At 49.2% G+C, this 21,106-nt stretch overlaps 1 protein-coding gene across 12 annotated transcripts in view; it reads left to right on the forward strand.

Moving 5' to 3' along the window:
- The window catches only part of DAB2IP (DAB2 interacting protein), a 316,132-nt gene that overhangs the window by 245,685 nt on the left and 49,341 nt on the right, over positions 1-21,106 (forward strand). For 11 of the 12 annotated variants that reach the window (XR_003899889.1, XM_024211147.2, XM_024211152.2 and 8 more), the window contains 2 exons: positions 6,323-6,421; positions 8,886-9,440. Coding sequence is in view for 11 of the 12 variants with exons in the window: in XM_024211147.2 (XP_024066915.2) it covers positions 6,323-6,421; positions 8,886-9,440 (654 nt within the window). In the remaining variant the exon portion in view is untranslated. Of the gene's footprint in view, positions 1-5,044; positions 5,237-6,322; positions 6,422-8,885; positions 9,441-21,106 lie in introns of those variants that run through there. The other variant, XM_024211158.2, reaches the window with a different exon arrangement.

Here is a 21,106-nt window from a genome sequence, read left to right on the forward strand (position 1 = left end):
GAGTGGGGCTTATCGGGGGGGGTTCTGGGTATGGGGTGGTTAGGCTCAGCAGGAGGATGAGAATATGAGAGGGTCTGGATGTATGGGGGTTGGGCGGATGGGGGAGCAGCTCCCTGTACAGTGATCCCTCCCCCTGCAGCTGAGGAGCGATGGGTGCAGGAAGCGCGGGAGGGGGAGTTTTCAGAGCTTCCTTCAGCTGGGGAAGAAATCTGGGAGTGGGTCTGACTCAGCCCCGGATCCTGTGCAGGGGAAGAGGAAGTCCTGTCTTCCCCAGCCCAGCCGGGACTAGCAGCTGAACCTGGCACATGGTAGGAGCCACTAGCTGGGTCTTCCCCAGTTCCACCCCCAGCCCCACAGTGATTTACCTTTCTGCTGGCTTCCCTGGGCACCCAAAACTGCTGTGGAGGTCCGCATAACCGTTCCTGTGCCTTTCCTTTGCTTCTCCATCAGAAAGTCATTTTTCTGCAGGGAAGCAAAGAAATCTGTGGGGGACATAAATTCTGCGCATGCGCAGTGGTGCAGAATTCCCCCAGGAGTATAATGGCTGTTTAGAAATCCTGTGGTGGAAGGAAAGAATGCCAGAAAACAAAAAGGACATGGTTTTATGATTGATGGGTACTCATCAGTCAGCCTCTGTAGGGAAATGCTTAAGGTGAAAGCTAAATGGTGTGTTGTGTTCCTGCCCTCCTCTAATGTCTCTGGAGACCCTGGTTCAAATACTGGCTTATTTCAGAAGTGAAAGGAGTTTGCAGATCTCACCTTAATCCCTAATGGGCATTAGTGTGCCTCTCACGACCACTGCGCCACTGTGTGATGTGCAGAGGCAGAGGATTCAAATTAGCACAGGGCAGCGTGGAGGAACACTCAGTGGAAGTCTTGCAGGGGCTAGGACTAGAATAGCAGGGGGTGCTGTCAGAATTGAGGTGCGCTGCAGATCCACTCATTCATCAGACCACCACATTCAAAAAAGACGAACAACAATGTATGTTTGGTTCCAAGCGTCTGTCTTACTGCCGGTACGAAAACTGGAAAACAAAACCATACTGTGTCCTCACTCTTCTGCACTTGAATGTTGCCTTTAGTTATTTTGTTACTGGGGCACAGATTTTGTTTAAGTTATTGGAAAGACAGAGTCCCCTAATGTCCCCTAGAATAAACCTCATCCCCCGAAGGTCCTCCCTTTAGGTTCTGAGCCTAGCTACTGTAGGTGTCCTGTTACCTGAGGGCTCAGGTCTGACTTAACAAAGGATGTTGGCCTCCGCAGAGGTCAGTGAGAACGGCAATGGCTTCCATGGATTAGAATTTTGAAAGCTTGGGTTCAAGTCTGCAGACGGCAGAGAGAAGAACTGAAGGTGGCTGAGACAGTGATTGAAAGCCACGACACCGTTCTGCACGTGAGAATACTAATGAGGAAAATGTGAACTGATGTCCCAGAAAACAAGCTCCGAGCAAGAAATGTCAAGGCAGAAGGGGCAGCCAAAGTCAGAGGCCAGGGGAACTAAGACATTTTCTGTATAATGGATTATGAAGGTGCTGCAGGATGATAATGTACACTGGGGGGATGTGGTGGAGCTGATCCCTGGAGATTCGAGTCCGGAAACAGCCAATTTTGTTCCCTTGGAATGAGGAGGTGACTGTTGATGCTGGGAGGTAAATGCATGTCTGGTGCCATTCAGAGGGTTCCTCTTAATTATCCCCTCCTTGCAGAGCTGTGCGTGGGGGTGGACAGAGCTTCCTCCACCAGCCAGCTGGTGTCTGTTAGTTCTCTCTCGGGAAAGGTTGTGGTTGAATTGCCATGTATAAGGCTCCAGAACACTCCCATGTGGGGCTCTTGCCAACCACAGTGGGTGGCAGCTTTTCCAGAAGCTGCCTGCAGTCCAGGCTGCCTGGCATGCATCGAATGGGACTCAGCACACGACAGCCCGAACACCACAGAGCAGCAGCGACTGTGTGGTTCAGAAGATCAAAACAGCAGGATTCGACGCGGCTGCAGATGGAGTTACACTGGAGGGTTCAGCTGGAGAAGGGAACTGGCAGCACAGCCAAACTGAGCAGAAACCAAAACGTGCCAGGGCCATCTGCAGTGGAAAAAACCCAACTGCCTTGATCTGAAGCAGCTGGCTGTTTAAAGGTACAGTACATTATTTCTCTCTTAGCCGAACTTGTTTATTGAGACATTACGTGACTGATTGCCCAGTTATAGTCACCTGCTGTGGGGCCAAATTCAGATCAGGTGTAAGCAGATGCATGCCCATTGAAGTCAATAGTAATGCACCTGCTTCCACTGGGTCTGAATTTGGCTCACTGTGTTTTAGGATTTTCTTTCTATTTGTTCCCGTGGAACTTCCCCATCTTTCTAAATCTCATCCTCCTGCAAAATGTGGGGTTTGATATTTATTTGTTGTTGTTTTTTATTTTTATCCTTCCAAATAACTGATTGAACATCTGATTTTTCTCTCTCCTAAACAAATGGAAGAAAGGTTTCCCAGCCAATATAATGATCTAGCACTGTTGCATGTGCTGTGTGTGCTAAATCTCCATTAGGCAGTGTAGACTTGTGAGGGAGATTGGACGTCAGGGTTCCTGGAGCCTATTCCTGGCTCTGCCAGTAGAGGAGTTTAGTAATTAGAACCAGGAGTGGGAATCAGAACTTTGGGATTCTGTTTCCTGCCTCTGCTGCTTACCTACTGCAGGCGAAATGCGAATCCCAGCACACAGCCCCAGTATCTGGGCCATGTGCTAGAGATTCTTTCAGGGGATACGAGGAAGGATGTGCAGCAAAACAACAGCAACAACAACACTTCCTGATTGCTATTGTAGCCTCAGGGCTGCAAATGCTCCTACCCACCCAGCCTTCTCTTTCACCTTCACCCCCAACCTGCACAAGGGGATGTCAGCTGGATAGGCATAGTCGCAGTTACATCAGCCCTATTCCTAGCCCTCAGATAACCTCCCAAACACCCTGCATGCTAGCCATAGGCATGGTACTTATTGTGTGTGTGTGTTTGGTACCCCTGCAGTCCAGGGCCAGGCCAGGCACAGGTCACGTAACTTCTCTGTAACGTGGGTCTGAGAATGCTCACCATTCCTGCTACGTTGTAGGCTTAACTCTTGTTCATAAAGTCCGTTCAGACCCTGGGCTGAAATAGCTGATGGAATTGCAAAGTTATCGATTGTTGTTGTTATACAGAGATGAGCCAATTTCAAATGCACCTTATGTAACCCAATTTCAGATAGTAGCAAAATTCACAGGGCAGTTTTGTTTAACTAGAAGAACTGTCCATTCAGGGAATGGGGATAATGAGAGTAAATAAGTATTAGCAATTAACAAGAACTATTAATTGAGTTTATGCATGTCCATTAACACTGTTTTAGCAAATCTAAAAATCCTGACTTGAACAGAATACTGTCTTCATGGAGATCATTAATAGCTCATGAAGATCATTTATATCACATGACATTTAGGTCACAGGTCAAAGTTAAGGCATTTTTGCAAATCTGGGGGAAATTGCCTTTCCAGGCACATATGGTGGGCATGGCCTTCAACTCCTAATGGGCCAGGAGACTTTCTGGTCTGACACATGCAGAATGCCCCAGTTATGAAGGGTTGTTAAGAGAGGAAACCTTAGAATTTAACATTTGAATAATTATCCAGTGATCCATTGAGTTGGGATTTAATAGAATATTTGTTTAATAAATTAATGCCAATTTATTGATGGGTAGTTATAAAATATAGTAGATGCACATCTTATTAAATAATGGTAAACAATAAACAATTGGCATTAAATTAATAGACATTAGGGTAGAACAAGGGCTAAATTCCACTCTGATTTATATGGGAGTAAATCCTATTGGTTTTAGTGGGAGTTACCTATGTCACAGAGCAGAATTTGGCCCTAAAGAGAATTTCAGCCAATAGCAATACAAAAATGTCTGGTCCCCCAGGGATTAAATGCTGCAGCCTCGTGGAAGGGCTGAATTCTGTTGTCCTGAGTCACAATTCCCCAGAATTTAAATGGGAGTTTTGCTTCGTTTAGGATGGCAGAATTTGGCCCCTGACAATTGCCATTCAATGACCTGGTCCTAGCATTAGAGTACAAGACCTCTGTCCTCCAGATTGGAGTGTAGGGTACATTACCTGGTGTATACTTCGGATCTGCCAAAGTCTAATTACTAGGGTAAAAAGAGAAGAGACCCTCAAATTCCCTCACATTTTGGATTCCTATCTGAACTGAAGTTCCGCACATTCAAAATTCACCCCTCTATAGCAGTTACTGAGCAATCTGATGCTATGTTCTTCCATGTTGTTTAGCTATAAACCCTATTGTTAAATAACTCTGTAAGTAACAGAGTCTTCCTTGATCTTTGTGCCTGTAACTCAGTGTTAGCCATACTTTTTGGTATGCAAAAGTGATACAGTTTTGCACTCTCTGTTTTTAGGGAAAGTTATCATTCAGGTGCAGTGGCTAGACTGACCCAGAGTGCAGCTCCAGGGTATCTTCTATGCAAATGGTCAAGATATTCTGACAAGCCCAGAAAAATGCCATAGCAGGAAGAGGAGGAAGTGAGATCATGCAGTATGGATAAAGCAGACCAGATTTGTTGCAGGAAAACCATGAGGAATGTAGCAGTCATACAGAAGCATATAAAGATGCTAAAAAGAAAAGTGGCAGAGATGATCCAACCAACCCTATTAATGTGGAGTCTTCCATTCTCAACAGTAATAAAAGTTAACTCCATCATGCCCAGAGGAATCCTTTAGATTTACAGTACAGTGCATGGATGCATGGTAATCTAGTAGAAAGGGTTGCTCTTAGCCATTAGCAGTGGTTTGAACAGCTCATGAAGCAGAAGCTACCTGAAATTGGCTAGAATATCAAGAAGTGGAAGGTCTATTGGATCAACTTGGCGAAGGCAACGTTGGGCCTCTTCTCTTTTGTCCCATTTGGAAAATACCATAGAGGCACATGAAACCTCTCTTCAAAGGCAGAATATGTGTTAACCTCAGCCACGACGGTAGCCAATGAGAAATCATGGCCTGATGCTGATTGCACTGAAGGAACAGATTAAACTTTGCAGAGGATTTACAAAGCAAAAGAAGATCACGTCTCCTGAAAGTGGTGAACCCAGCCGGCCAGGTGGGAAAACAAACGCAGCTGAGGTAAAAGATGGAAATTCAAGGAACTCTGCAAGTAGGAGCAGAAGAAATAATACTCCAAGGGGGCTTATTTGAAGTGTGAGTAAGATACCTTCAGTCTGCAAACAAGGACATTCAAAAAGAATATTATTGGATGTTGACAGATGCAATGAATACAGAGGAGGTCAAAGCAGCCGAATTAAGTTTTTATGAATAATACGGAATTCCTAATGCCAAATCATAGTCTATTAATTTGCCAGCAGGGTTTCAAGGAGAGTTGTTTGAGGAATATACATATTTAATAGGCACATGATACTTCAGAGCTGCAGCTAGCTGGCAAGAAGCAGCTTAGGAATCTTATTGGCCTTTGTAGACCCCAGTACAGCAATTAATGCTGAGAAAACTCAGTGAGGTGAATAGGAAAGTGGTTGGCAGCAGAGGACTCTTGCTAAGTGTTGCATCCCTGGCCATCAGGCAGCATATGCAGAGGTGGATTCACTCATGTCTGAATTTCTGTGCAGTGTGGGGGAAAGCCTGCTGGAGGCTAGGGAACGTGGTGGAAATGTCATTGATCTGAATCCATTCCTAGATGGCAATGTCATGGTGGCCAAGCAGAGTCTCAGAAATGCTGTTAAACTCTCTCTTTCCTAGTGCAGTTACTGCTGCCGAGTAGAGGTGAGGAGTCAAAGGGACAGGATGCGGTGGGAGGGGTACTGAGGGGCTTGGATTCCCTGTTGGGGAAAGGAAAGAGGTTTGGCTAATTGCAGAGTATGGGCTGAATCCTGAGAGATGCTGAGCACTAGAAACATGCATCACTCAGCGCCTCTCGGGATCTGGCCTTGAGTTGCTCTCACTCGCTTGATGGCTTAACGAAGCTCAGACTTGAAGGGGCTGGTGGTCCCTGGGGTAACTCCCAACTCTGGTGGCATCGCTCCAGGTTGGCACTGATGGGGGAGAGGGGAAGTGAGATCAATGTGCCTCCAGGATTAACCCCTTGTGATGCTCAACATTGTGCTTGAGGTCTCAGCCCGACTTGCGCACTAGCCTTAGCGGCGACTCCCTGGCGACGGGGGAAAGCTGTTGGCTTGTGTTAATAAAAGCACCAGCCAGCCCCTTTTTTTAATTTCCCCAAAGCCAAGTCTGTAATGTGCTTGTTGAGAATAACCCCCGTTCCTTTCCATGCAGGTGACGACTTCATCAGGAAGTAAATGCTTCTCCTGTCGCTCTGCAGCAGAACGAGATAAATGGATGGAGAACCTGCGGCGTGCCGTGCACCCAAATAAGGTAGCGGCTTTGAGGAATTGCCTCTGTAATAGTTCTGCTCCTCGTTATTACATTTTATAACCCAGTGCATGGTAGCAGCAGGGGACATATTGTCATTTTAGTGACTAAGTGTAATTGGGGGTCAGCTTTTTTCCGTATTACTTTCTGCCACAATTATATTTACGGGAAAGTGCCAATTATTTCCTGCCCTCTTGGGCTGTCGCTGAGAAACAATCAAACCTCAAGAACCTGCAGTCTTGTTTTAGTACTAATGATACTTGCTACTTATCTAGGGCTTCCGGTCCTCAGAGTGCTTTAGCAGGCGGCTCCTGGACAAACGGTGACGTCGAGCGTAGAATACAACCCTAGATATTCAGTCCTCACCGCAGCCCCTCTGGCACTGGTGGGGTTTGCGAGCCCCATTTCAGAGATGGGGAAACGGAGGCACAGAATCTCAGTGAGTTGCATATGGCCATGGAGGAATTTGGGTTTGGACATGGCTCCCGTTCCTGTCCCCAGACTACCAGGCCATCCTATGCCCTATACCTGCAGCAACAAGCTCTTCTCTGTCAGTCGAGCATGGGGGGCCTGAAAATGTGCCCTTAGAGCTAGTTGAGGTCCAAGCGCACCTTAAAAGGGAGCCTAGACCTTCCCCCTTCTCTGTGCGCCAGAGTAAGAACAAAGCAGATTACCTGTAGGGTTTCACAGCTGACGCACTCTACCGAAAAGCTGTTTTTGTTGCTCAGAGTGAAAGGGTTCTGTGCGTTCATTCTTGCTAGCAGCAGTAGGTAACTGTGTATGCAGGTTAGGGACAGGTCTTGGGCACCTGGCAAGCTGCTAATGCAGCCCTTAATGTCACGAAGTTTGGTGCCCCTAGTTCAGCACCAAATTTTGTACCCTAACTGATGAGCCCTCCGTAATACAGGAGGGGAAACAGCAGCGGGGAGAGACTAACTTATCCCTCAGGGCACGATTTATTGTGTCGAATTCAGCCCCTATGTTGTGGTTGTTTTAAGAGCATGGCAGCTGTTGCTGTTGCCACCTGCAGAGAGTTCGGGGAGACTGGGACAACGTGTCTCCCACCAGCGTCTCTAGAACAGTTATTAGGAGGGGTTATTCTATGTCGATGTAGTTGAACGTGGCTCAAGGCAGCTCTGTTCAATGGGCACTCATTTGGAAACATGCCATCATCTTGAAAAGTGCCCTCCACTGACTCTGCTAACTTTCCTCCTTTTGTCTGAGTTCCTAGACACAGACTCTCAATATCTGATTTGATATTTTTATCCCAGGATTTTAGTAGTATTGTATCATTTCCTGTGTGTGCACTTCCTGACCCCCCTTCACCCCATTGTGTACTTCCAGCAACTGTGCTTTCACTCCACTCTCCATAGTGAAGGGGGGAGGGATAGCTCAGTGGTTTGAGCATTGGCCTGTTAAACCCAGGGTTGTGAGCTCAATCCTTGAGGGGGCCACTTAGGGATCTGGGGCAAAATCAGTACTTGGTCCTGCTAGTGAAGGCAGGGGGCTGGACTCGATGACCTTTCAGGGTCCCTTCCAGTTCTATGAAATAGGTAGATCTCCATATTTATTTATAAGCTGGGTCAGACCTGGTCGTTACTGTTATAGGAGACATCCAAGGAAAGCTGAGGGTGCTGCAGAATCTGTTGTTGGTGATTCACTATGTGGTGCTCTTTCCTTGAAGTCCTCAGTGAAACCAGTACCCCTGGAGCTACCTCTTCGGGATGAGGTCATGACCATTTGGGTGTCATTAAAGATGCCATGGTATCGTTCACAGCATTAGTGTTAAAGTGGCATCCTGGCCAAATTTTTACTTCTGACTAATAATAATGCTTAGCTCATAGGTAACTCATTCAGTCTCCCTTAATCTCCCCCCTCCCCCCCAGTGTTTCAGTTGAATTAAATAGTCTTCATTCTTGTCCTAAAATATGTAGGCAGTGGTGCCACAGCCGCTGCTTTCCACCCCAGAAGTGGCTGCATTCCAGTCATGAATGAAGTGATCCATGTGTGGACTTGAGGATGCTTCTATTCCTGCCATGCTATAGAAAAGGAAATGTACTGTTCCAGTGCTGCCACATAACAACAATGGAACAAACGGGGGAAAACACCTGTGCAATAGCTTCTGTTTTACAAAAAGTCATTAATTATTGGTAGGACTCCTTCCTGTTTCTTGTGAGGCCTTCCTGGCAGTAGAACTGGAAATGGTACATTTTTAATTTGGTGGGATTTTATCTGCCTTGTTCCTTTATATTAATTGGCACCAGCAGACATGGAGAGCACAGTGATATTTGGAAAATTAACGTAAGTAGTGTTATTATGCAAATTCCTGAGAGCCAGTATTTCCTTAAAATAAAATGTAATTAAGCCTCTGCTCGTTTAGCACATCAGAAATAATTAACTCATTTCTCCGGTTTGTGTATGTTTTTTTTTTTTTCACTTGACCTTTTTCTTTGTGTCTCTTTTCCAGGACAACAGCAGAAGGGTAGAGAATATGTTAAAGTTATGGATTATTGAAGCCAAGGACCTGCCAGCCAAGAAGAAGTACTTGTGTGAATTATGCCTGGATGACGTTCTTTATGCACGAACTACCTGTAAATTGAAAACTGACAATGTCTTTTGGGGGGAGCACTTTGAATTTAATAACCTCCCGTCGCTCAAAACCATTACGGTGCACTTATACAAAGAGACTGACAAGAAGAAAAAGAAAGACAAGACCAACTTCATCGGGCAGGTGAATATCCCCGTGGGCTCCGTAACGGGGCGGCAGTTTGTGGAGAAGTGGTACCCTGTAGTCAGCCCCAACCCCAGCAAGGGCAAGTCTGCAGGGCCTATGATCCGTATCAAGTCGCGCTACCAGAGCATGAGCATCCTCCCCATGGAGATGTACAAGGAGTTTGCTGAGTACATCACTAACAATTACATGGTGCTGTGCTCAGTGCTGGAGCCTGCGCTGAGCGTGAAGAACAAAGAGGAGATGGCCTCTGCACTGGTCCATATTCTGCAAAGCACTGGGAAGGCCAAGGTAAGATCCCCACATCACCTGTACAATCCCATTATAGACTGGCGTGAAGCAGAACCCCAGATCCAAACACCCCCCCAGCTACACATGGATCTGAACTTTGGCTCGGCCCTCCCTATTGACCATGTTTATAATTCTTCTTTTACCATAGACAAGTTAGCAGCACATGTAGTGGGCTTACTGGGTCCATGTCCTGGTGTGCCCACCCTAGTTAAGCAGACTGTTTTTATCCATTGTCAGTAAATTGCTTCTTGCTCAGTCCATTCACTGGCACATGTCCCAATGGGATGTGTGCGTCATTGGTCGGGGCCGTGGTGCAGTATGTTGGAGGTGTTATAGAGGGGAGACCACCTCAGGCACATGCAAATGGCTGCATTAGCACTGCAGTGTCTCTTGCCCCTGCTCTCGGCTTGGTGAGGAACCCACAAGATTGTGGTATTTTCAGGTGAGGGAGGCTGATGTGGCAGAGCTGCAAACTCTGGAAGACCAGCTGTTTTGGGCTTCGTTGGATGAACTATCATCCCTGTGAATCCCCTCCCCCACCGGGCTTTGGGAGAGCAGCCGGCCTGGGAGAGGCTGAGGTTTCTGCGAGTAGTTTCAGTTGTTGTGTGTGAGAATGGGGGGAGGGGGAGAGAGGCTAAGTGACTGACTTAGTGAACCTCACTTCACAGACAGCCTAGCCAAGCACGGAGCCGGGCAGGGGAGTACGTGCAGAGCACACTGCGGAGCGTATGTCCCCATGCGACATCGGTATCACTTGGCAATGGTAGCCCAGCAGCTGTAGCGGGAGGGCGAGGTGTGAATGAGACAAATGGCCAGTTTTCATTTTGTCCATGAATTTCTCCTTGAACTTACCAGCTAGGGGGCGGGGGCCTTGGCTTGATGGCTCAGCAAGATTTCCAAAGCCTCTGCGGTGCTAAGGAGACTTGCAGCCTGTCTGAGAACTGGAATAGTGGATTCCCCTCCTGTCTGCTCTTCCCCTTCTGCGTGTGGAGATGAACAAGACCAACAGACTAGGTCAAGGCAGCAAAACCTCGTCAAGGGGATTGACTGCCGGGTAGCAGGGAGCTGCTCCCAGGGGTACATTCCATCCAGTTACAGGCTGTGTCTGGGCTGTCTTCAAAGCCCCAGGAGACATACTCATGCTGGCACTCACTGAGGCAGTGCGAGCGGCAGGACGGGCTAGCTGCCCCGAGTACTGGCCTAGGCTCTCTGACGGCCATGGACTTGGGGTGTATAGCCCGTCCCGCCCCTCGCGCGGCTGTGGCTAGGTTCCACTTTTAACGCACTAACTCAATGAGAGCTGGCACGAGTACATCTCCTGGGGCTGGGAATCACACCCAGCTCCAAATGTAGACGTCCCCACCATCGTCTTGGTCACAGGGAGGAACATCAAACCCAGACGCGGTCCGGCGGCCCTCGGCATCGTTGCCTTCAGTGGGTGCAGGATCAGCTCGGCCAGTGACTTGCTGTGATTGTTCCATCAGAAAGCACCTAAGGCCACCTCTGCCCTGGCTGATTCTGCCGCTGACTTGGACCTAGTCTGCACTAGCAAAGGTTTGCTGGGACAGCTGCACCCACAAGCCCTCTTAGTGGAGATGCGGCTGATACCAGCAGGAGCGTGCGTATACATTTCCCCAAACGAAATACGCGATACCAGCGAAAGCACTTTTTGGCTGGTGTAACTGTGTCTACACTAGGGCTTTTGCCGGTATAAAATGGTCGTAAGAAAACCACACCCCAGACTAGCATGACCATATGGACCAAAGTTCTACGTGTAGGCCTGGCCTTGGTAGCTGTGTGTCTGTCTGTGAGCGCTCTCCTGCTACTGCTTGCCAGAGCCCCTCCTGTGGCCAGACCCAAGAGCCTCAGGAAGGAGTAAGTGTGTTTCCACGTGTCGGTGCATCGCTGCTCGAGAGCCCAGAGACGCTCCACAGGGGAAATAGCAAAGAGTAAACAGGCTGGATAAATATCCCCCTACAGTGGAGCTTCTGCTTTTGCTGCCTGTCATCTGCCATCAGCATTTAGCACAAGGGTTAGAGAGTTGTCAGAGCAACAGGAATTATTGGAGCATGGGAGCCGGGTGCTGCATCTTGTGTAGAGGATCTGGACAAGCAAAGAGAAATAAAAATAAAAACAGCAGCAAAGTGAAAGGGACACTGACTGGAGAGAACGCCCCCTCGGTGTGACAAACGGGGCGCTGCAGACTGCTCGCTAGCGTAGTAAACCCTCTGCGCCGCTGATTGAGTGACAAGACGCAGCGAGGAGACGCGCGCACGAGAGCTTCGTGGGCAACAACAAGCTCGTGTCTGGGCTGTGCTGGGGGGCCTGGGGGACGTGGCAAAGCCAAGCACAACCCTCCCGCCCCCGTGTGACTTAGCCAAAGGCTGGAACAGAGCTGAAGAAAGCCAAGAATGGGCTTGTTGGGTGGGGTGGGTGCTGGGCTGGTGAGCTGCTCCCTGGTCATCACTCGCAAACAGCAATGATACGGGGCGGTGGTTGGCTTTGTACAGGAAAGACCTGATGCAAACCCTGCTCACATGAGTCATCCCCTCTGGGATCTGCAGGCCTGCTCACATGGGTAGGCAAGGCTGGGCGCCGACTCGCGGATTGGCATTAAAGACCTTTTATTTTTAGTACATTGGGGCTAGGGAGAGGTCAGTGGCCAGCCCGGGAGTCCAAAGGCTGCAGAGCAAGTTTCCCCCACTGCTCTGGAAAGGGAGCAGCTCCAGGTGCGAGGGGGAGTTTCGGCTATAGCCCAGCTGTCCCCGGCCTCTCTGCTGAGCCTGCTGGCAAAGGGCTTAGTGGTCTGGGGGTGAGGCTGAAATACTGATTGTTAACAAAACGCTGGTACTTCGGGCGGAAGAGAGTTTCTATTATTTAGTGTTTGTCCTGCAGAAGCTGTGTTCTGCTTGCCGTACGGCACTGTCGTGCCTAGTACTTCAGTGACCAGTGGGAGTGCAGACGGGCAGGGTCTGCCCCAAAGGGCTTTCAGCTCAGATAACGGCCTTTCCCTACTGTCCCTCGTCCACTCCTGGAAGCGTGTCAGGGGTTCACAAGTGAATCCTCCAGCAGCAAATGCTCCTGTTTTACCTCAGCCCAGGTTTGTGTGTCTGTTTCAAATGGAGCAGGGAGGCTGTTTAATGTGAGGGCCCTGGCACGCACAGAGATATGAACCCGGATCCCTTCTGGGGCAGGGGGAGATAGCGTTTAACATTTTAGAAAAGCCTGATAGCTCTATAGCCGCATTGTCACCTCACTAGGTAGCTGTCTGTCTGGCCCTCATCACAGTGGTACTGGAGCATCTCCCATGTATCCAAACATAGAAACAGCCTCTCTATTCCTTCCTTCCCAGTCTGGAGGAGAACTAGCTGAGTTCGCTGTTTGTTTGTTTGCCCTTAGTGTGGCTGTTGTGTTTCTGAGGGGTGGGCGTCTGGAGAGCTCTGAACTGTACCTGGTTTGGGGCTGGCCGGCCGCAGCTCCTTCAGACCCAAATTCCCCCCAGCCATAAGCCTGCTGGCTGGCGCGCCTCTGGAGTAAGCCATGCTAGCCCAGGGTGGCTCCAGCCGGGGGGGTGTTAGCATTAGAAATTATTGACAGAGACTCCGAGCCCTGAAAATTAGGCTGTGGAAATGATGCCCCATTTGCAACCTTTGCTGCTTCATCCCTCGCAGGGGAGTTTGAGAGTCCAGTGGAAGTGCCAGGGGCCAGGCTGATGGGGAAGCTTGAGAGCTGGCTCCTTAGTGTCTGAGCTGGAGGATTATTAGGGATGAGCCGGTGAGGCCATTCTCAGAACCCACATTGGGCTAGGGATCTGGTTTGCGTCTGAATGGTGCCCAAAACACAGAAATGGGATGGAGCAGAATTGGGATTGAGGGTGCGGGGCCTAAGGCCAAATGGGATTTGAGGGCATGGGGATCCAGGCCGGGGGCTGAGTCAGGTTTGAGGGTGCAGGATACATGGCTAAATGAGATTGAAGGGCCTGGGTTTGGGGCACGGAGCCCAGCCGGGTTTGAGGGCGCAGCAATCAGGGCTTGAGGGTATGGGGACCGGGTTTGAATCGGGGCTAGTTTACATGCCGCCCTTGCAAGATTTGCACCACACATGGTGGGCATACGCGCTGTAGAGTTAGCTGACAACAACCCCTGGCCCTCTCCCGACCCTCCGTAGCCTCCACTAGCCCAGGGAGCCACTCTCCTGCCAGCACGTGGCACGCATGCCTGCACTTTCTGAGGAGCTATTTCCACAAACCTCTGCAGCGCTCCAGTCCCTTTCTCCAGCCCTCGCTCCGCTGGAGAGCACAGACACGGTAATAAATGGCCGGTAATTAATTTTGCTGATAAAGGTTTTTTGGTGGTTGTTGGCTGCAGTTGCGATGCTAAAGCAGCAATTAAAGATGAAGTGAGAGCTAAGTGTCCAGTGGATGATCATCTATCTGTGCAGACTCGTTAGCTGCTAATTGCTCCTGCTCTGTAAATATGGCTTAATCCTTCAGTGAAGCATGTAGGGATTGGGCACATGCGTCCATCCAGTGCAGCTCTCGCAGATGGGCAGAGCCTCTACTGAACACGACCCCGCTGCCCTGCAGACAGTGTGTGGCGTTGCTGCCTGCCGCATCCAGTCCTCTCTCTGGGATTAACAGTCACCCTTCGGAGGCCTGCCAGGCTCCAGGAGGGTGATTGCTCTCAATCCGCACCGTGATCTTTCCAAAACTGCAAGCCACTCCCCACCGATGGGGCTTTGGTATCTGCCATGGAGTGTTTCTGAGCCAGGCTCTGTGCTCCCTCCCTCCCAGGTGACTGATGGAGATTAGACCCAGAGGCAGGGAGTGCATATGCACGGACTGCTGTACAGAGATCAGCAGATCCCCCAGAAAGACTGTCCAGCCCCAGCAACATCTCTCTCGTCTGTTGATTGCAGCGTAGTTCTCATGGGTTCTGTTTCCTGCTCCATCACTGACTTGCTAATTGATCTTGTCCAAGTCACGTCACGGCTCTGTGCCTCAATCTCCCCAACTTTTGTAAAATGTGGGATTTGATGTCTGAGCCATTATAGCAGTGAAAGAACAACTGGGATTCTGCTCTGCCTCGTCCAGCAGCCTGGCACAACCCCCTTCGTTGGCCCGGGCAGAATGTGAGGAGCAGAAAGAGCCTCCCCTGCTTTGTAGATATCGGGGTAACATCAGGCAGTTGTTAAAATCTCGTGATGGCGTGGAAGCCAAGTGCAAGTAAGAGGGCAGAATAAATCTGGCTCATGAAGATGTCTTTCTGAGAGCCACTTTCCTGATTGTAACCACATGCTGAGACTCAGTTAGCTGGGGGAGGAGGGAGAAGGAAAACGTAGAACGTCAGTAGAGAGTTTATACCTGAATAAGGATTTATTGACACACAGTTATACCGGTACAAAGTTATACACCTTTATCCCAGTACAGCTCTCACCCTGGGGTTTGCATCGCTTAGTTAAATTAGTACAAAAACAGTGTATAGACAAGCGCTAAGAAAGAGAAGACGCCTGGGTTGGGGGGGGGTTAAAGTGCGTGGGTGCCATGCAGCATTGCTGGCTGGGGTGGGGGTAGAGCAGGTCAGTGTGGGCTGCACTGAGCCAAGTGTTAGGGAGAGCCTCTGAGCCTCTGGGAGCAGGGCAAACAGCTGCTGAGCAGCACAGCTGGCCTTAGCATTGCAGAGGGGCTGAAAAATCATTCTTGTCCCCCCTTCCCTCACCGAGGCCTGTGCACCACGAGACACTACGCTACCCCTCCTGCTGTCGAAAAGGGGGTTACGGCAGTGTCAGTGCTGTATTGTAAGCACAGTACCTTTACTCTCTGTACAGCACCATGGTGCCATATATAAATGGTCAATAACACCATGGGGTGCAATTCTGCCCCCAGATCCATGCACACCAATCCCTTGGAAGTTAGTGGGCATTGCACACCCATATCAGAAGGCAAAGTCTGGCCCACTGCCTTTTAGGCTGGTACAACGCAGTAGTGGTTGATTGAAATAAGAAATGGGCAGGAATGCCAAAAATACCAGCTCTCTGCTATTTTCCCTCCACTAGGTTAAAGGAAACTTCTGGGGTGATTAGCAATAAGATCGTCCAACCTATAAGGGGGATGTCAACTACTGAAACTGGTGAAGCACATGGCTTAGTCCAAGGGCATGTCTTCACTGCAAAAAAAGATGGGTTTTTAATTTGATTTAATTTACCCGCGTTAAAACAGGAGTGAAGATACAGCAGCTCAGTTTAGCAGCTCGTGTTACAACGTGTGGGGAGTCTCAGGGTGAATTTGAGCCAGTAACCCGAGTTAAAAGCTAAGTTGCTGTGTCTTCATTGTTACTTTAACTTGGGCTAAGGAAACAACTTCCTTTTTGCAGTGAAGATGTACTACATAGTTATAAAGGGGCCCTCCGCCTGGTGGTGAGGTGCTGGTGCCACTCCCGAGAAAAGGTCCAGGCACTAGTTCTGCTGTCAGTGCCGGCTGGTGTTTCTAGGTACGAGAGTTTAGATGCTTCTCTTTGCTATATTATCCTGGTGCTTAAATTCCCTTCGGGCGCCTCCTAGCATGGCTAGCCAGACATGCGCTAGACCTGCTCAATCTGCCAAAGACAGCCCTGTAGCTGTGACAGCACAAGCAGCAGCTCAGGCCGGCCACCCGAGCACACACCCAGGGGTGGGGTGGGATTGTATTCGGGCGACTGGCCACACTGCTATTTTTAGGCGCTAGGCTGAGCAGCGCTAGGGCGTATAGGTTTACCTGAGCTGGGAATTACACCTCCCAGCTGCTGTGTAGACCTACCCCTTATTGGAGAGAGAGCAGCGTGGTGTGAAACAGTAACGGTCCAAATTACTGCAGGTCCTCAGGGAAAGCTGTAGCATTTTGGACCATTCCTGTAGACACTGCAGCATTGTTTCATAAGAGGCTCTGGGTTGAGATGGGGTGGGATTGTTAACACTCAGGCCTGAGAACCGCCAGAACAAGCTGTAGTGGCAAAGTTTCCTCATCTCATCCTCTTTTTGTTCCTGCCTTTCCTCTCGCTCCATTTTCTCTTTGTGTCTGACTGGGTCTGGCCACACAGCTGTGCCCACGCTGCAGATTAGGCTGTGGAAAATACAGACAACAAGCCCGCACTTAACTCAAGGACAGCGCTTCTTTGGGTTGGTGTTTGAGGAGGAAGAAAAGTGTCTCCTGCAGGCGGTTGGAGAGTTCAACATGCCTGCAAAACCCTGACCAGTAGCCAAGGCAGATAGCTGGGGAGAAAAGAGAAAGGCATTTTGATAAGTTAAAAGCAAAGGATCTAGGTTTAGGGAGTTGCTCCGGCCCACTGGAAAGTCTGAAAAATATCCAGATCTAAATGTGCTCCGGTGGTGGGTGCAGCTTTCTTGACTCTTTTTATATTTGTGAAAAGATTAGCTTGAAAGTGGCACTGTTGTTTCTCTGAAGAGGAGGCTTGGGCTTGTGGTTACACAAGGGTTGGGAGGTGGGGCTCCTGGATTTGGTTATTGGCCCCGCTGTTGACTTGCTATGTACCTCAGTTTCCCCATCTGTAAAGCAAATATAATGTCTCCTAATGGGATGTTGTGAGATGTAATCTTCGTGATGTGCTTTGAGATCCTCAGAGGAAAGGCAGTATAGAAAGGTGCATCATCGTGATCAGAAATGCAGCTGTTACTCTCTGGTTTTTTTTAAACTTGCAGTAAAATCGTCTCAATGCCTAAATTCATTACTGGCCCATCTTAAAAATATTTGAGCCAGTTTTATAAACATGTAAACAGATCAAAACTCTCTTCCCCAGATGGATGGTAGAACAAAAACCACCTCAAACTAAGCTCTAACTAACTGGCTGTTTATGTGAAATCAATATTTCCCAGGCTATGAAGGAATGAGGGGTAAACATGGCTCCTTATTTGTTTGTTCTGTGAGGATTTGCCTCTCCGAAGCAGAAGTATTTACTTCCCTCCTGTACCAGCCTGCTCTCTCCCTCGGTTATTGGCAGTGGAAATGCTGGGGTGAAAGAAAATGTTCTGCTATCAACATATTGCAACTCGGGCCCCATCCTCCCCCTCCTGGTCCACGTGGGTTTGGCCAGAGCCACCCAGCAGTGTGGCAAGTTTTGGACATCATACAGCTTTGCCTGCAGAGAGCGCTGAACAGTGAATGACATGGAGGGCTGCAGGAGCCTGTGTCTCCTAAATGAAACTCAGCAGCCCAGGGAAGCACTGGGAGCCCAGGACAGAGCCCTGCGGTGCAGGATGGCAGCTCAAGAGGGCAGGACATATCGCACCAAGCTGGCTGTTTCTCTTGGAACATGCCCTGGGTCCTCTTCGTAGGAAGGCTGTTCAGATTGCAAAGCAACGGTGCAGCTCCCAGCCCTAGGCTGTCATTTCACTAGCATGTATGTAACTGGCAGCAGCCATATCATTGCCCCCACAAAGAGTTTATCTATCTGATAATGTTTTTATAGCAGCCATAGTCAAGCTAATTATGCCTTTAATTGGTTTTCTGAGCTCCAACCCCGCCGCCCCGTTTTCTCTGGAAAAGGAGGCGAGAGGGTGAGTGGCAGCTTCAGAGAGCACTACTGGGTTTTTCCGGTGTTGTGTGTTACAAACGTGGGCTTTTCTAAACCATTCCTGTAAGAGCCATTCCCCTCTCACCAGTGAGTTCATGCACCGCTGCCTCCTGCTGGAGGGAGGTGTTTTAGGCTCTACACAGTAAGCGCCTGTGGGTTTAGTAGTCATTCGGCATATTAACGCAATATTCCTTCAATTGGTCTCTTCATTGCCATAAGCTAGGTCATTGCTAGAGTTGCCCACACATAGATCCTTTCAGTACCATGGAAGGAAGTTACCTTGCTTGCCAGGGCTTGTGTGAAATGACCACGGTTAATACAGATCCCGAGAAGTTAGAAGCAGGGATTAGGAGTCAGGACTCCTGGTTCCATACGTTGTCCTCTTCCCAGGGCTCTGCACAGCTCTGCCCCCGCCTGTCACTCACTATTGTTTATATGTATTGTGGTAGTGCATGGGAGCACCAGGCGTGGGTCCAGGCCCCATTGTGGTGGGTGCTGTACAAACCCAGAACAGGTCAGTCCTTGCCCCAAACAGCTTCCCTGTCGTCTTGCCTTGTTGCTCTCTTTGTCCCTTGTATTGTCCTGCTCCTTGTGTCTAGAACAGCGGCTCTCAACCTTTCCAGACTTCTGTACCCCTTTCAGGAATCTGATTTGTCTTGTGTACCCCAAGTTTCACCTCACTTAAAAACTACTTGCTTACAAAATCAGACGTAAAAATACAAAAGTGTCACAGCACACTGTTACTGACAAATTGCTGACTTTCTCATTTTCCCATATAATTATAAAATAAATCAATTTCAATATAAATATTGTACCTACTTTTCAGAGTATAGTACATAGAGCAGTATAAACAAGTCATGAACTTTTAGTTTGTACTGACTTCGCTAGTGCTTTTTATGAAGCCTGATGTAAAACTAGGCAAATCTCTAGATGAGTTGATGTACCCGCTGGAAGACCTCTGAGTACCCCCAGGGGTACACGTACCCCTGGTTGAGACCCACTGGTCTAGAACCATCTCTTTCCTCCTCCCTATGCCTCATTTTCTCACCACATGCCCCCTGTGCTGCCTGCTCCTCCCCTGGAGTCTCCCTTTGGAAATTCCCCAGCTCTCACGATTGACTTGTGAGTTCACCAGACATGCTGTTGGCTTTATCTTTTTCCTGGTGCCTCCCTTTGTCTCTGTCCTAGGCTTGTCTAACTTAGACTGAAAGCTCTCTGGGGCAGGGACTGGGTCAGCTATTACTGTAAAGGTCTATGCCCAGCGCTGGTGTTACGTCAGTGTATACGAGTAATAATACGCCTCTTCCAAGTGATTGTACAAAGACTAGCCTGCTAACACAAGCCAAATGCATTGTGTAATGGTCACTCCAGCAAAGGCCTGAGAAAACAGCCAGGCCTTGAATGTGTCCTAAAGGTCACAGCCTCTGGCGTGCCGGGCCATTAGATAAGCACATAATCCATCCAAGCATAGAGTAATACACCCATAATACCCATGTGTCTGTTCCATATGCAAAGCATAGTATGACAGTGCAATCTAACAAACCCACAAAGCAATGCAACTGCCGCTTCCGACTGAAAGATCGCCTTCCAATACACGTGCATTTTGCAGGGAGCCTATTAAGCTATGTAATTGAGCAATTACCAACATGACCTTTTTAATTGCCACTTGCCTTGCAGGGAGCTGTGCGGTAAATGAGATGAGCCTAGTGAGCGGGCAGTGACTGCCAAGGTGGTGGGGAATGGCATCTTTCGCGGATGGGGGGACGCCCTGAGCTGTGGCAGAGCTGCTTGTGCATGTGTTTGACGAGAGGGCCAGGTGGGTAATCCACTTATTCCACTGGCACTGGATGGGAGCCCCTGTGCACTGCGTCTCCGTCTCCTTGTGGTGTTCGCTGAGGGGAGGCATCACTCCATTGATCTTTATAGGGCTGCACTAGCTGCAAGTCAAGTTGCATTCCCCACGCAGTCATCTGGAGATACCAGTAGTTGATCCCACCAGTCTCGAGGCAGATGGGACTTGGTCATGCCAGAACCCAGGAGTTCCCCTGCTTCACTGCTGCCTATCTCCCATTCTGCTGTGGCTGCTCTAACGCACGACAGAGATTGCTGTGCTCTCTGTCTCAAGCTTGGGTTGTGGAGCAGTTCTAGCCCCCTGGAGGGCTAGAGCACATACAGCTGATGGGAAGAAGGTAAGCACATCCCAAGGCAATTTCTTAATCTGAGACACTGCCCCAGGTGCCCCAGAAAATTGTGAATCTGTCCAGAGTGTTCATGCAGGCTTCCTGCAGTGAGGGGGGGTTGCAACTGGGCTTCTGTTTGTTCTGCGTTTTTATCCTGCCTTTATAGTCTTCTGGGGCATTGCTTCTGACAGCATAAACAATGAATTGGATGCTGGGTCAGTGATGAAGCCACTCTATGATGGCCACATCAGCACCCCCATCCACCATCCCAGTGAGAAAGAGAGTAGTCCTTGACCAGATGGCACGCTCTTTGTTCTTGAGCTCCACAGGGCAGGGCGAGGCGCTAAAGAAACCCAACAGTGAAGATGTACGTTAAAACCCAACGTACCCTGTTGTAACGAGGAAGGATCTTTTGGTTCATGTGGTTGTTCAGAGGGGCACGCGAGAACTGAGCTGGTGAGACCAAGGGACCTAGATCTGCTTTGTCTATCTGCCAAGAAATGAGCCATCGATCCAAAATTTAGTCCCACATCACCTGCTGCTGTTCCTTAGAAAGACTGTGTCTGACGTGCTGTCTGACAGGGTCAGCTATTTCAGAAAAGGGACATCTTGACTTTCGCTGGTGTTGTTGACGTGGCTTTCAGGTGCAATTGTGAAGTACGCTGTCTCAATCATTGGTTGTGCACAGTAACGCAGCCAGGACCTTGCCTTCACGCCCAATCACCAGGGGACTGATGACAGCCAGGGCTGGAAGATTGGAGACTGGAGTTGGCCAGGTCACACCAGTGATGATATGAAGGGCAGAATTAATCAGTGAGTCCCACTTGCCACAGTGATGACTGGAGCCCCATGCTGCCGCACAGTAATCAGCAGGTGGAAAAACCAAGGCATTGATCTATGTCCATAGGGTTGCAGCACTAAC

The sequence above is a fragment of the Terrapene carolina genome, unplaced genomic scaffold (assembly GCF_002925995.2).
Source record: "Terrapene carolina triunguis isolate 2854851 unplaced genomic scaffold, T_m_triunguis-2.0 Scaffold238, whole genome shotgun sequence".
NCBI lineage: Eukaryota > Metazoa > Chordata > Testudines > Emydidae > Terrapene > Terrapene triunguis.